At 39.7% G+C, this 12,851-nt stretch overlaps 2 protein-coding genes across 2 annotated transcripts; both read left to right on the forward strand.

The window, feature by feature from the left end:
• Window positions 1–24: 24 nt before the first annotated feature.
• Window positions 25–11,749, forward strand: LOC145910477 (uncharacterized). Its single transcript, XM_082997612.1, has 15 exons — window positions 25–156; window positions 221–265; window positions 337–412; window positions 493–667; window positions 881–1,072; window positions 2,228–2,376; window positions 3,029–3,316; window positions 6,153–6,251; window positions 6,455–6,556; window positions 6,829–6,931; window positions 8,186–8,334; window positions 8,548–8,622; window positions 9,416–9,503; window positions 9,894–9,977; window positions 10,730–11,749. The coding sequence occupies exons 1-15, from the start codon at window positions 137–139 to the stop codon at window positions 10,861–10,863; spliced, it is 1,779 nt and encodes a 592-aa protein (XP_082853738.1). The 5' UTR covers window positions 25–136; the 3' UTR covers window positions 10,864–11,749.
• On the forward strand, window positions 3,328–6,175 carry LOC145910478 (uncharacterized). The gene is made up of 2 exons (XM_082997613.1): window positions 3,328–3,946; window positions 5,164–6,175. The coding sequence occupies exons 1-2, from the start codon at window positions 3,756–3,758 to the stop codon at window positions 5,723–5,725; spliced, it is 753 nt and encodes a 250-aa protein (XP_082853739.1). The 5' UTR covers window positions 3,328–3,755; the 3' UTR covers window positions 5,726–6,175.
• Window positions 11,750–12,851: the final 1,102 nt, after the last annotated feature.

The raw sequence follows: 12,851 nt of genomic DNA on the forward strand, positions 1-12,851 counted from the left end.
TTTATTCATTGCTGACTTCTGTACAGCATTTAGGGAATATATTTATTGTCTATACTATTTAGGGTTTTTTGTTTGTTTGTTATTGGTTTGAGTTTTTTTGAATTTCGTCTGCAAAAAGATAAAAGTTTCTAACATCATGTATACTGGATTGGAAAGGTAAGAAGTAACTTTATCAGATTATATTATGGCATCCTCAATAAAATGTTTAACATTTTACCAGAAAAACAAGCACAGACCGGTGGAACAACCATACAGCACCGGGAAGGTATGATTGGAGAAATTTACAAGATTAGGATAAAATTTTTTGATTAAAATTCTCTTGTATGTTTAAAACAGTGTACCTGATGATGAAGAAATTTCAAAATCAGCAGTTAGCATCCGCAGCATTAGAGACCAAAAAATTGAACGACAAGTAATATGACCTTTGTCTTATTTGAAACTAAAAAGTTGTGTTTTTTTTGGCATCCTACAAACTCAATATTTTATGGTTAGAAACTAAGAGAAGAACAAAGGCAACGTCGCAAAAAGCAAGAGCCTGTTATGTTGGTGTCCACCGAATCCAGAGGTGGTTCTGCAGGTAAATCCAGACCATCCACTGCTTCAAGACGAGATGAGGCGATGCCTTTGGTTGGTGGAAGTCGTAACACCAACAATAAATACAATCATGGTAAGTGGAAATGTTTAATCATAATCCTGGTGTTGAAAAAAAGGTGTAAAACAACTTAATTCTTGTTATTATTTGTGTATAGTTATTTGTTTTTGTTTTATTATCTTTTTTAAATATGTAATTCAAGTATGTCGCAAACATATAGCCCTAACATAGAATAGAAAAAGAAATTGTGTTTATGGTCATAACCAATATGTGTGTATTTACTTGCAGCAACTTACGAAAATCCAGCAATGGAAAATGAAGATCAATCAGTGACTAAAATAAAAGTGGCACCAAGCAGCACTATTTCCAGTTCAATGTCAGAAATATCCACAACTCAAGAATATTTCTCCAGTTCGGATGAAGCAGTTGACCAGATGCCTCCAAAACAATCGGATACGGAACGGAAAATGGCAATTCGAGGTCAGTATTAATGTCCACCAGCATTTTGTGGTTTTAGTGGGATCGATAAACTGCCGCTGACGTTTGTGTATTTATTGCAAATACAACTAGTTTCTATACAAGCTAAACAGCTTGCAACAATGATTTCCTTTATTGCTTCCTGTATACTTTCCTGAAGTATATGCATAAAACAGCCAAAAGCAGGTGGAAGTTGCTTTGAATTTGTTTTAACTTGTATCTTGAAAATCAGCGAAGTCATTGAAGAATCACAAAGGTTTAAAGAAAAACCTCACAATTTTTGGCCCCGACGCAAAAGAGGAATTGTCAGTTACGCCACAATGCTGGAAAACACCTGTAGAAACTATTGGTATATATAATGAACCTGTGTTGAGATAGTAGCAACAGATTGTTTGTCTGCTAATCTGTGCATAGATTTTCAGATCCAATCGTAGTTTCACCATGTCATGTCTATGTTTGTCATCATAATTTACTCAAACTTATGTATAGTTTTTGCCCGGTAAACTCTGCTTATTTTCTGCACAAAATACATAGTACTTTTCCAATATTCATTTAACAAAGTTATGGACATACAAAACAGTGGTTGGTTATAAGTGGTGTACTCAGTTCAGATTTAACAAGTCGGTTAGTTGTTAAGCACCCTTATTGCTAAAAACAGCCAAGTTGTTTGTTAACAAACCTGTTCATCTGTAGACTGTGTTCTGTATCTTATGTTACACACACCATTGTTATAAATGTTGTGTATGTGATTCATTGAATGAAAGAAGGAAATGGAATTTCATTCATTATTTTCGTTTCCATCAGTACAAGGGTTCTCTGTGGCCAAAGAATGTAGCCGGCAAGCTTACACATATGCTGATATGTGGCTGAAGTATGGTTCAGGGCCAATGCACAGCAAATTGCTTGCAGCCAGATGTTCTGCATCATTTGCTCCCCACCCTGTCTTATACGGACTGCAAAAAAATGTGCTGATTTGTTGTATTTTGACATTCCCGGTATTGTCCTAGGAAATACTTTTACTTGCTTGTCATGGAATGTAAATGTTATCTGTTTTTAGTTGCTAAACATAGATACAGTCATTGGAAACTGTGTTGATGTGTTTGTCATGCTTTGTCATGGGCTGTCAGTTACAACAAATAATAAATTTATTGATTTCAGGAATTCAACAGAGCATCGATTATGATAGAGACTCGGAGGAAGAAGATATAGAAGGTGGAATGATGCCAGTGGGTCCGAGGCCCTCAACTGCAACTGCACGTCCCGGAACCGCGGGACGCAGACCTCCTTCTGCAACAAAGAACTTTGACGTAAGTGAATATTTCACGTGTGACCTATATTGCCTGGCTGTCCTTGTTAAACTTATGAATAATGGACCTGTCCCTCTATTTTCATGATACCAACACGCCTAATTATTTATGAGCAATGTTTATTAGTCCTTGGCTGGCTAGCTACATATTTATTGTTTTGTAATATTGGCAGTCGAAAATGTTTCCTTCAAAGCAGGAAAGAAATTATTGTAAAGTACGATTTGTTTTATATTGCTGTAAAATGCTTTAGTATTGCATAAAATTTGGGGCCGGTTCAAAAACAGGTTTAGGTCCTTGTCTGTTGTTTCCCTTCACCCTACTCATGGATACTTGACATTTTACCAGCCCTTTACCAAGCACTCTTAGACTGCAGTCTGTTTCGTAAACATCTGCACTCAAATGAATTTTTTTTCTGTGGATTACTTTTAGACATTCTTGAATAATGTGGGTCAGTGCACCCCTGCTCAGGTTTTTCAATATTTAAAAATTTTAATTTTGTCTAATTAATGTGTTACTTTCTTATCAACAAGTATATGTTACAAAACATACCAATATGAAATATGGACAAAACAGGCTAAAAACATGACAATGTCCTTTGTGAAAACGTGTGCAAAAAAGCCTTGGCCTTAAACATTTTTGCCATTTATCAAAGGGTAAAAAGTATGGTTGGAATCAGGCCCTTCCACCGATGTCAGCTAGTGGTCGAAATATTTTTGAGTTCGACATGCGAAGGCAAATTAACAGCAAAGCGTCGCCACTTGCTTTGTCTACTCCAAATAATGATCGTACAAAGCTTTTGTCCAGTGGAACTGATTCAGTGGCAGATGATGTATTTATCACTGCTGCTGAAGTATTTTCACCCATTGTACCTGTATATGAAAATCTTCCTGGCAGTCCAAACATACCATTGCCTCCGAACGATCCATTGCCTCAAAAAAGTGTAAGGTTTTTTTGGTTTTGTGAGATCGACTAAAGAGTGGAATATTTGTTTGGCTGTTTGGTTTCCATTCAAATCAGCCTATTAGATAAAGGCACAACGGGTTGATTGACTGAATAGTGCTTGTGTAGTTCTACTGTTTTTGCATTTAGACCAATCACATACACACCATTTTTTTAAATAGTGTGTTTTTTGGAGTGATCACTGTATAAACTTGATAACAAGACAAAAGGTGTTCAATAATTAATTTAGCTTCAAAACTATGGCTTTTAGTTGCTTCTAGAGAAATGTCATGCTTTGTCACAATAGTTTGATTTTTCCTGCTGTTTGACTTTCAAACATTTAGCAGCCCACAAAATGCCCCAGGGAAACACAAAAGAATGGTTTGATATATTTCTATATTGTTGTAAAGGAACACAGTGTCAGGCCAGAAAAAGCTGTGATGGAAATAGTGGATGTTGATGAGGAAGAAATACCTGTTGATAATTTAAACCAAAGCAGAAAAGAGGTGTTCAGGTTAGAGCAAGATAGAGCAGTACTGAGAGAAAATTGGACGACACTGGATAAATCATCATCAGATGAGGAGGCCAGTTTTTGTGACGAAGTAACTCCTGTTGAACACAAAGTTTTTAGGTAGGGTAGTCTTTAATTACTGACAGTAAATCCTGTAATATTCAAATCCAGAATAAAATATATACCGGTTGTACAAAAAGTATGTGACTGTACATATATGTATTAGGAAAAGTATACATGCTGTCAGAAGTAAATTGAACTTTTCGTAACACTGGTTCACCTTTTTGTAAACAATTTATCGGCGTTTCCTGCTGTGTCACACCCCTTTCTATTATTAGTTTACAATGTAGCATTGTTTTGCAACAACCGTGTCAACGCGCACGCCTTTACCTAATATTTGTTCATCCCAATCCAGTTTTATTCAGTGAAACCCTTTTCTATTGTTAGGTGCCACAATCACAATGATGTCTTGTAAAAATATATACCTTGTCGCAGTAGGCACAGAACAGCATGATCAAATGTTGCAGTGTGCTGGGTTTCAAGTGCAAAACACAATCGATATATTCTAATCTTACCAATTGTTTTGTTGTAATTTTGATATGTTGCGCAACAGTATGATTGTTAGGTAACAATGCGATTGAATTTAATCAATCCCAAACGTAGAAGCGCGTGCCGCCGACAGACCTACGTTTCTAAAACATTCGCAAGATTCGTTGTTGTCTTAAGCTCGTGGTCTTTCATCGATTGTTACAGTTGTCCAACGGGGCAGAAATAGGCGCCATATGTGTGATTACGGTAATCTCTTAACATGGAGTTTTTTACAATTTATCCAGCTCTCAAGTCACGCATGCTTCACTCACGTTCAAAGTCTTTTCAATAAAATTCCGCGTCGGATGTAAATTGTGACGAAAAAACTGTTTGTGTTCGAGGCTTAAAACAACCGTTTTTTTTAGAACAAACAATAATATGTCATACTGCAGATGGTCGTCTGCTCGTGAACTAGCATTGAGGGTGCGGATAATCTGCGCTTTCTCTTTAAAAATTCGATTTATCATCGATTTATTGCGCACAATCTGAACCATAAACAAGGACATTTTAAATTCCATTTCCACCCCCTTCGTTCGCGCTAAAAAATCACTTTAGATTTTTCTTTGTACGTCACAGTTGTCAAGGGTCGACAATCGAAACACGTTCCACAAAAAAGCGAAGTTTTTTTGCTACTCCTTTTGCCATTGCAACTTCCACGAAAATCTTGACCACGTTATACTTTCGGACCCTGTTATATTATAGTTTGGTGTTTAAATCCGACCAGCAGTCAAGAATTATTTTGTTGGTAGTGGCAAGACGAAGGCAGAACCAGAAGAAAACCCTCGTCCACGCCCTAGAACAGAACAACCCGCTGAGCCAGTTTGCTCTGTCGACCCCGTATATCCCGCCCTAATTAAACTACGGGAGCTCTTGACGAACGTCCAGACCCTAGCGATAATGAACAACGACAGGTCCAGTCAGCAAGTGATTACTCGCATGCAGAACTGTATGCTAGTGGAAGAAAGCTCCGAGAGGCAACAGAGCCAGGAGGAATTAGTGCAAAACTGGCAGGCCATCTCGGATATTTGTCTCGTTCTCACCGACGCAATATTACGTGATCGCCTGACGAGCAGTAGGGAGGCTTGCGAGCGCCACCGCGCGTCCAATGGAAGCAGTGAAGCTGCAACATCCGTCGTGCAATCGATATTAAATCGTGACGTCACATTGTCGCGCATTGTTCATAGCATCAACGTCGTTCTACAAAAAACGGGTTCCGACGCGGTCGATGGCACGCCACCTGAAAATCCCGGGTTTTCGACCGACGCCACTCGTCAGCCTGGGAAGGTAATTGGTTTAGCTTTGATCGAGTAAGCCAGGCATGCACGGCTCAAGGCATACATTTTATACAGTCGACCCCTAGAAAACGGGTACAGGTTGATGTAGTGGAGGGGAGGAAGCGGGAGTTAATAATCAACTGACTTCAGACGCCTGTTTAGCAACAACCCCCTGCAGTTTATTTATCGCCTGAGTTGTGTGATTGGTTGCTATAGGCGATAGTTACCTAGGAATCATGAGTGGATGGCATTGATACGCAGCCTCTATTTGCTTTTCTGTTTGTATTATTCGTAATGTTTTGTTTGCTGTTGATTTCAAACCCCCCCCAGTAGTGTTTGTTTCCTTGGTTTTTAATGACAAAGTAGTTTTCGAGTGTTTCATTTCAGCAAACAATCATTGCTTAACCTGTTGAGTGTGTGATTGGCTATCCGCCGTTTATTTTTAACCAATCAAACGTGACCAGGTGAACGAAGAACGACCAATGAGCAGCGGAGGGAAAAGCCAAATTCCCGGCATGGATCTTGATGATCTGGAGTCGTTTTGTTTGCAACCAGCCCCACAGGTAAACGTGCTGTGATGATTGCCTACCGGTTACAACCGATTGGTTTCTGAAACCTTTTGGCCGTCATCCTGTATGCGTTACAAAATGTGGAACCTACAACTTTGTTAACCCAAAAGCCCCTATGGCAGACGTTTTTCGTATATATTGAAGTTAACTACAGTAGAACATGAACACACTGTTATAATGGTGTCTTAATTGTGCAGGGCTACACGGTAAAGTGCAAGATATCGCGCGACAAGAAGGGTTTGGATCGGCACGCTTATCCAACTTACTACCTCCATTACGAGCGCGACGATGGAAAGAAGGTGATTTCCCTCGTAATTCAACCTGCCGATAAATGGCGGATTCAAATTGGCCTACATTAAAATATTGTTTTGAAGCCACGCTACCCTTACAGGAAACTTTGTCGAAAATTAACAAGAATATTAACTCGATAACCATGGTGGTTTTATCGGTGCCCATGCCATTTTATTTTCTATTTTTATTGTATGCACGTTGAAGTTCTTTTTGTTCAAAAAAACAGGCCGACATATTTTTTTAAAAACTATTACAAAAACTGACCACGTGACCTTTGCAGACCTTTATTTTGGCGGGAAGAAAACGGAAACGAAGCAAAACGTCCAATTATCTCATTTCCGTTGATGCGACCGATCTATCGAGAGGCGGCGAGTCTTTCATAGGTGAGTTTTAGTTTTCCTTGGCAAATAAATCGTAAATTCACCTGTCTCAATGTGAAACCCCCCCCCACAAGTTTCGAGCAACAAGATTTGTGATTTGATTGTTTGCATTACCATGGCTGATAGTCTGGGAGCTACTCCCTCACTTTCGGTATCATCCTTAACTGTGCCCACAGAGTATTATTTAGGACATTTTTTGTTTTATATGTTTTCGGGGTTTTTGATATTTGCTTATCGGTCTTCTTCAAATGAACGTTCCCAGAGAGCCTAATTTGATCTGACAAACCAATACCCGTGCCCTCTTTTGTATTTGTGACGTCTCAAAGTCGATTGTCTAAAATCGTTAGCTTCGAAATTTTTGAGGCATGTTAAACGATGTTTTCACAACCCGAGTTGGAATCAATGCTCTTGATCAAAACCTAAAGATTTGAATACCAACGTCCATTCCTGGATGGCATCAGATTGAAAGAAAATCGATTGTTACGCGTGTATGGCGTCACAATGATATCAATAAGGTCCCATCTGATCGCTGGCCCAGGGTAATGAAAGTGACGGCGGCGTGTAATCAGGTCCGCGTTAATTTTCCAGTCACAATAGCCATTGTTATTTCCAAACAATGAACAAGATTGCTTTCATTGTCTTCACTTAATACTGCGTGGCGTTATAAATCACCGCAATTTGTAGCGAAAAAATTTTGATTTTCTTCAAGCTTGAGAGATAGAAACACTTCGGTCGTTTTTAGTGTAACGATGTCGCAATTATTCACGTATTGGGTCCCGGGTTTTAATTGGTTTTTGCCAACAGCTGCCATTACTTATTCATGGCCCTGAGAAATTCTTCTGTTTTCCCAACGACGTTTTCTTCTTCCTTCAAACCACCCTGGCTTTCAATAATTCATACGAAAACGACCGTCTTGGTTTGACTGAAACCCAATATTATTTCCAGTGACACTCGTTTTGTGACGTCACAATGCTTATTGTTTGTTCAACTCTTCGCCGTCGCAGATCACGTGGTGTGTAATGATATCCCGGCCTTTTGAACTTTCCACAAACTAAGTTAATGACCAGTTTCCGAACTTATTGTGACGTCACAATGTGTCATGAGACGGCGTCACGTGGTACGTGCAAACACTTGTGGGTAGTTTGTTTGTATAACGCGGAACTTTCGTTTCAAAAGTCGTGTCGTATTTCCAAGACGACGGGGAGCCTTTGAGTTTTGTTGTTACGTAACCATTAAACCTTTTGTTATGTCACACAGGCAAGCTTCGTTCGAATATCATGGGCACAAAGTTCACGGTGTATGACCAAGGCATTAAGTGGGGAAACCCCGGAATCGCGACTGATCGAAGCAATATGCGCGAAGAACTGGCGTCGATCTGCTACGAGACTAATGTTCTCGGCTTCAAGGTAATACTAATTGCCGAATATAGTTTTTGAACTAATCATTGTATGGAGAACCCCTGAAATCTTTATTATAGGAACATAACTTACGTTTAATCGCGTAACACATTCACAAACACATTATACCGCAAAATAACTGTTCTTTACTGCTAGCGCTATGTGGGGCCAGGGTAACGTTACGTAATTTTCGCGTTTAAACTTCGCGTTTACGTTTCGCAGGGTCCACGGAAAATGACAGTGATTATTCCTGGCATGGATATGAACCACGAACGAGTCAGGTTTAAACCTAATCATGTAAGTATTTGAATCCCTTAAACTTTGTCTTGTCAACTCACAAAAATGGCCTTTCGGCGATGATTTAAATATGCTTAAAAATACTAACATTTTAAAATCCCAACAAAGCGATCTTTAGACAGCTCAGATGGATTTATTATATAATTATTGATACGGTGTGCGATCGACAGCCTGCCAGGGGCCTTTGGTTTTTTGATCCAGTTTTTATTTATTAATCACATTAAAAAAAATACTGTTTTATTAACGTTTGACACTTTTTGATCGGTTTCATCATTATTTGGAGAGTAATTGTAGACGGATTGTGCATTTTTGTGTTACACCCATTTGTTTTACCGTCACAAACGTGAAAGCTGCCCGTTTCCTATCTGGCTGGAAGGCATTGTGTAATAAAATTTACCTTTCGCTGTTGCATAAACACGTTACCAGCTGATCTTCTACCTTTAAACCGCGTGTTCTTTTAATATTTACAATCAGACCACCAACCAATGTGTATTTCAAACAATTCTACGTTCTCAAAACACATGGTGGTCACAATATTCCCCGTCGAAAGTAGCCCCCGCCCTTGTTTATTGTTATAGCATTAAAATAGATTCGCCTTATCCACAAACACGCATGCATACGCACTGTTTATCACCTATCTATTTGCTCGGTATCCGCAAACCCTTTTAGTCGAACTCCGTTGCTATAACATTAAGGCTAGTAAACATTCTTATAAGCTGGTTGCCATGTCACGTGTCGCGCGTGACACAGGTGACTAACAAAACACCCGGAATGACGTCATTCTCTGTTTTAGGAACGCGAGACGATCTTGTCTCGATGGCAAAACAAGAACATGGAAAATCTTATTGAGCTTTCGAACAAGACTCCTGTATGGAACGAAGGTAAGAGAAGTCTCACGTCCAGTGCTGACCATTCGTCTGCACCAGTGGTTCCCTATCTGTTGTATAGCTTGCAGCCCTTCATATAGACAAATTTTAGATAATTTTTCTGCCATTTTGGGATTTGTATTTATGTTGATAGCAACTTTGCCTTTCGTCTCTGGGATATAACGTTATCAATTACACTCGAAAAGATGCGTTCGCCACCCATGCACTGGGTGTGATAATGTGAGTGATTTTCACAAGTCAAAGCAGAAAGCTTCCCCAATTGTTATTTATATGTATTTATTGTTTTATATGTAAGCATTCGTGATTAACACAAGATGTAAAAAAAACACCCGTTTATTCGATGCAAAAACCATTTCTCAAATTGCCACGATGTTTTTCACACAGAAACGCAATCATACGTGCTCAATTTCCGAGGCAGAGTGACGCAAGCATCGGTAAAAAACTTCCAGATCGTCCACCAAAGCGACCGTAAGTACAGTGACGTCATATAATGACAAAATCCGTTTTTCGTGCTTGTGAATTTAAGCGCTGCCATGAGGGGGGCGGCTATTGTTTAAAGCACCTATTGTTTCGAATTCCAAATTGTCGTCGGTTGCTTCGAGTATGTCGTTACCAGCTTTGCAGTCAATTGGCTGTTGATTTTTTTGGTTCTTTGGTACCACGTTACTCTCGACATTGCAATTATCCACCAAGCATGAGATATTACCTAATATGTTCAGTGCGATGCAGACAGGCACAGCATTGCCCACCTATCTCACTAGTTGACCTGATGACTGGCTAACTAGCTAGGCAAAGAATATTCCATTCTGTGGTTACTGTGCAGCAGTCTGCAACTCATTGAACATTGTTGGCTCATTTTTTCGTACCTGATATGTTGTTCAACAAACACGCCTCGTTGATTTTATGATGGTCAATGTCGACAGTGTTCTTTAAAACAGATGGTAGTTTAACATTCAATTAATTGTTAGGACTTAAATTCGACGGAGCAAGTTTTAAACAAGAACATTTGAAATAAAACTAACCTTTCTTTATCTCTACTCACTTTTACTATATCAACTAAACTGCATGCAACACATTAGGTTTCTGGTGGTAAAAATGTATATTATAATATTTGGCTCCTTTTTGTAAAACTACCTGAGATGTTCCGCTTTGCTGGTAGTAAAAGTAATTTTCCGCTACGTTGACAAGCACCACCTTAACCACATTTTTTAATTTTTCAGCCGAATACATCGTGATGCAGTTCGGTCGAGTGGCTGAAGACGTATTCACCGTGGATTACAACTACCCAATGAATGCAGTACAGGCCTTTGCAATCGCCCTATCCAGTTTTGATAGTAAACTTGCTTGCGAATAATAAATTAAAAGCAATTCCACAACATGGGTGGATTGCACAGACCGCTAGTTTTGCCTCTCGCTTGTACTTTTGCCCTTAACTTTCGTCGGCACAATCAGTGCAAACGTTTTATTCAATTTCTTGCGGTCGCCCTAAAAATTTAACAATGTGCAACCTGAAAAAACCTAAGGCTTCTGGACTATTCTTGTGAAAAGCACACACTTGCAGAAGTGCTTTCAGCTGCCGTTGAAAACAACAGAAATCCTTCCGCTTTCAAAAGCCCCTTCTTCGCCGAATCCCGTGCAAAACTTCGTAAAAATTTATCTGTTCGTTGTTGTCCGTCGTCTGTTGTCATCGCCTCCGTTTCTGGGTGTTTCATGCGTTCCGATATTCCCTGTTTTTTACCCTAAGCAAGTATTACAAAATCAATTTCACAATCGCACATACTTATCAACGGAAATTCCCCCGAATGGTTACCCGTTGCTCCGATCTTTCTTCAGTATTTTTATGAAGTTCCCAATTTGTCGGTGCCAACGTGACGCGCGGTTCCGGCGGGAATCGAACCCGCGCCGAAGAAACAACTGCCGAAGACAGGAGTGCGCAGAACCAACATTCCCGAAAGCCATTGTATTGTTTGTTCGCCTGCACGAGAAAATGTTCGCTTGCCCAAGTGTTGCGCCGGAATGACGACGCCCGCCGTACCGCGATCTTAAGAGAATTGTTCTATTGTGACGTCACATAGAAACGAGCTGTTATCGAACTCGGAGGTGCGCCGTTGCGCGCGATGTGGTGCTTATTGCAATTGTTGCATTCCGCTTCGATTATATTTTTGATACGCCGTGTAAGTATTGCTCCGCGCACTTCTTGTTATGTGTTTTGATGTCGTTGTGATGATTATAGAAATATATACATACTGTTGAAGGTGTCCGCAGAGATCAAACGCGAGGGATAGACGTAAGTGCTTGAGGACTTGCATACGGCAATTAAACCAAAGATTTTCTCTGCGGAATGCAGCTTCCGACTGTTAAACTTGTTTCCCAATGACTGTTGTCGGAGCTTGTGATTTCTATGGCGCCCAAACACTCTTCAAAGTTAAAATCATTGCACCTGAATGAGACAGGGCATAGCAAGGATTTGTGTGGCCTCCTGCAAGAATTTAACCTTGTTACCTGCAGTAGCATAAACAGCCATGGATGGGGGGGAGCTTCGACAATTATGCACCGACTAACTTTGGTGAAATTGTGGAGAGAGGTTCGCCTTCCATAAAGCTACTCTAGATGGGGGTACTTAAACGATTAATTTTACTGCGAAATCCAATTGCATTTTTGTTGCCCAAAATAATGTCCAACCTAAGGGGGTTTAAATGCCCCTATGCGACAAAAAGAAGTTGTTTAGCAACCAATTTGGACCAGAATGTGTGTATAAGGAATGGATGTTTCATAAAACAACAAATGACTATGTTAATACAGCCTGGAGTTTGAGCTGCTTTTTTAGTTCAATTTTCCACTATACGTGGTACCAAGTAACTACCTGATGTAAAACGCTCACTAACACTGCTTGAAACTGGCCTAAATTCGCCCTAGAAACAGCACATGTATGTGTGCTCACTCAACTTTAAAATTGTACCCATGCATTACTGATTGCCTTATTATGTCATCGATACATTGTGACAGGACTACAAGGTATGTTTGTAGAAATGCAGATATGCGGCCCTAAACTTGAAAACTCTTGTTCAAATTCGTTTAACTTGGCATGAGGGATTAATACAGAACATCAGTCAGTAAAACATTATTGTTTGCATTGAAATCATTTGCACCTGAATTTTGAATAAATTATGCTGTTGCTCGCGACACTGCTGGGTTTGTTTTAAGCTCTGAAGAAGCTTATTTGTTCGGCCAAGCAAAATGTCAGGAAAATGCACATACTTCTACACATAGTTGTTTCTTTCGTTTTATTCTCTTCGCAAAAACGAATACATGGGTAATTTATCATGTGTCCCGGATGTCAAA

This window comes from Ascidia mentula, chromosome 8 (assembly GCF_947561715.1).
Source record: "Ascidia mentula chromosome 8, kaAscMent1.1, whole genome shotgun sequence".
NCBI lineage: Eukaryota > Metazoa > Chordata > Ascidiacea > Phlebobranchia > Ascidiidae > Ascidia > Ascidia mentula.

Bases quoted from the DNA above. Each gene is read 5' to 3' on its own strand.
- LOC145910478 (XM_082997613.1), top strand. From the start codon at position 3,756: ATGGAAATAGTGGATGTTGATGAGGAAGAAATACCTGTTGATAATTTA. The intron at 3,947-5,163 runs GTAGGGTAGTCT...TTTTGTTGGTAG, and splicing joins GTTGAACACAAAGTTTTTAG to TGGCAAGACGAAGGCAGAAC.
- LOC145910477 (XM_082997612.1), top strand. From the start codon at position 137: ATGTATACTGGATTGGAAAG. The intron at 413-492 runs GTAATATGACCT...TTTTATGGTTAG, and splicing joins ACCAAAAAATTGAACGACAA to AAACTAAGAGAAGAACAAAG. The intron at 8,623-9,415 runs GTAAGTATTTGA...TCTCTGTTTTAG, and splicing joins TCAGGTTTAAACCTAATCAT to GAACGCGAGACGATCTTGTC.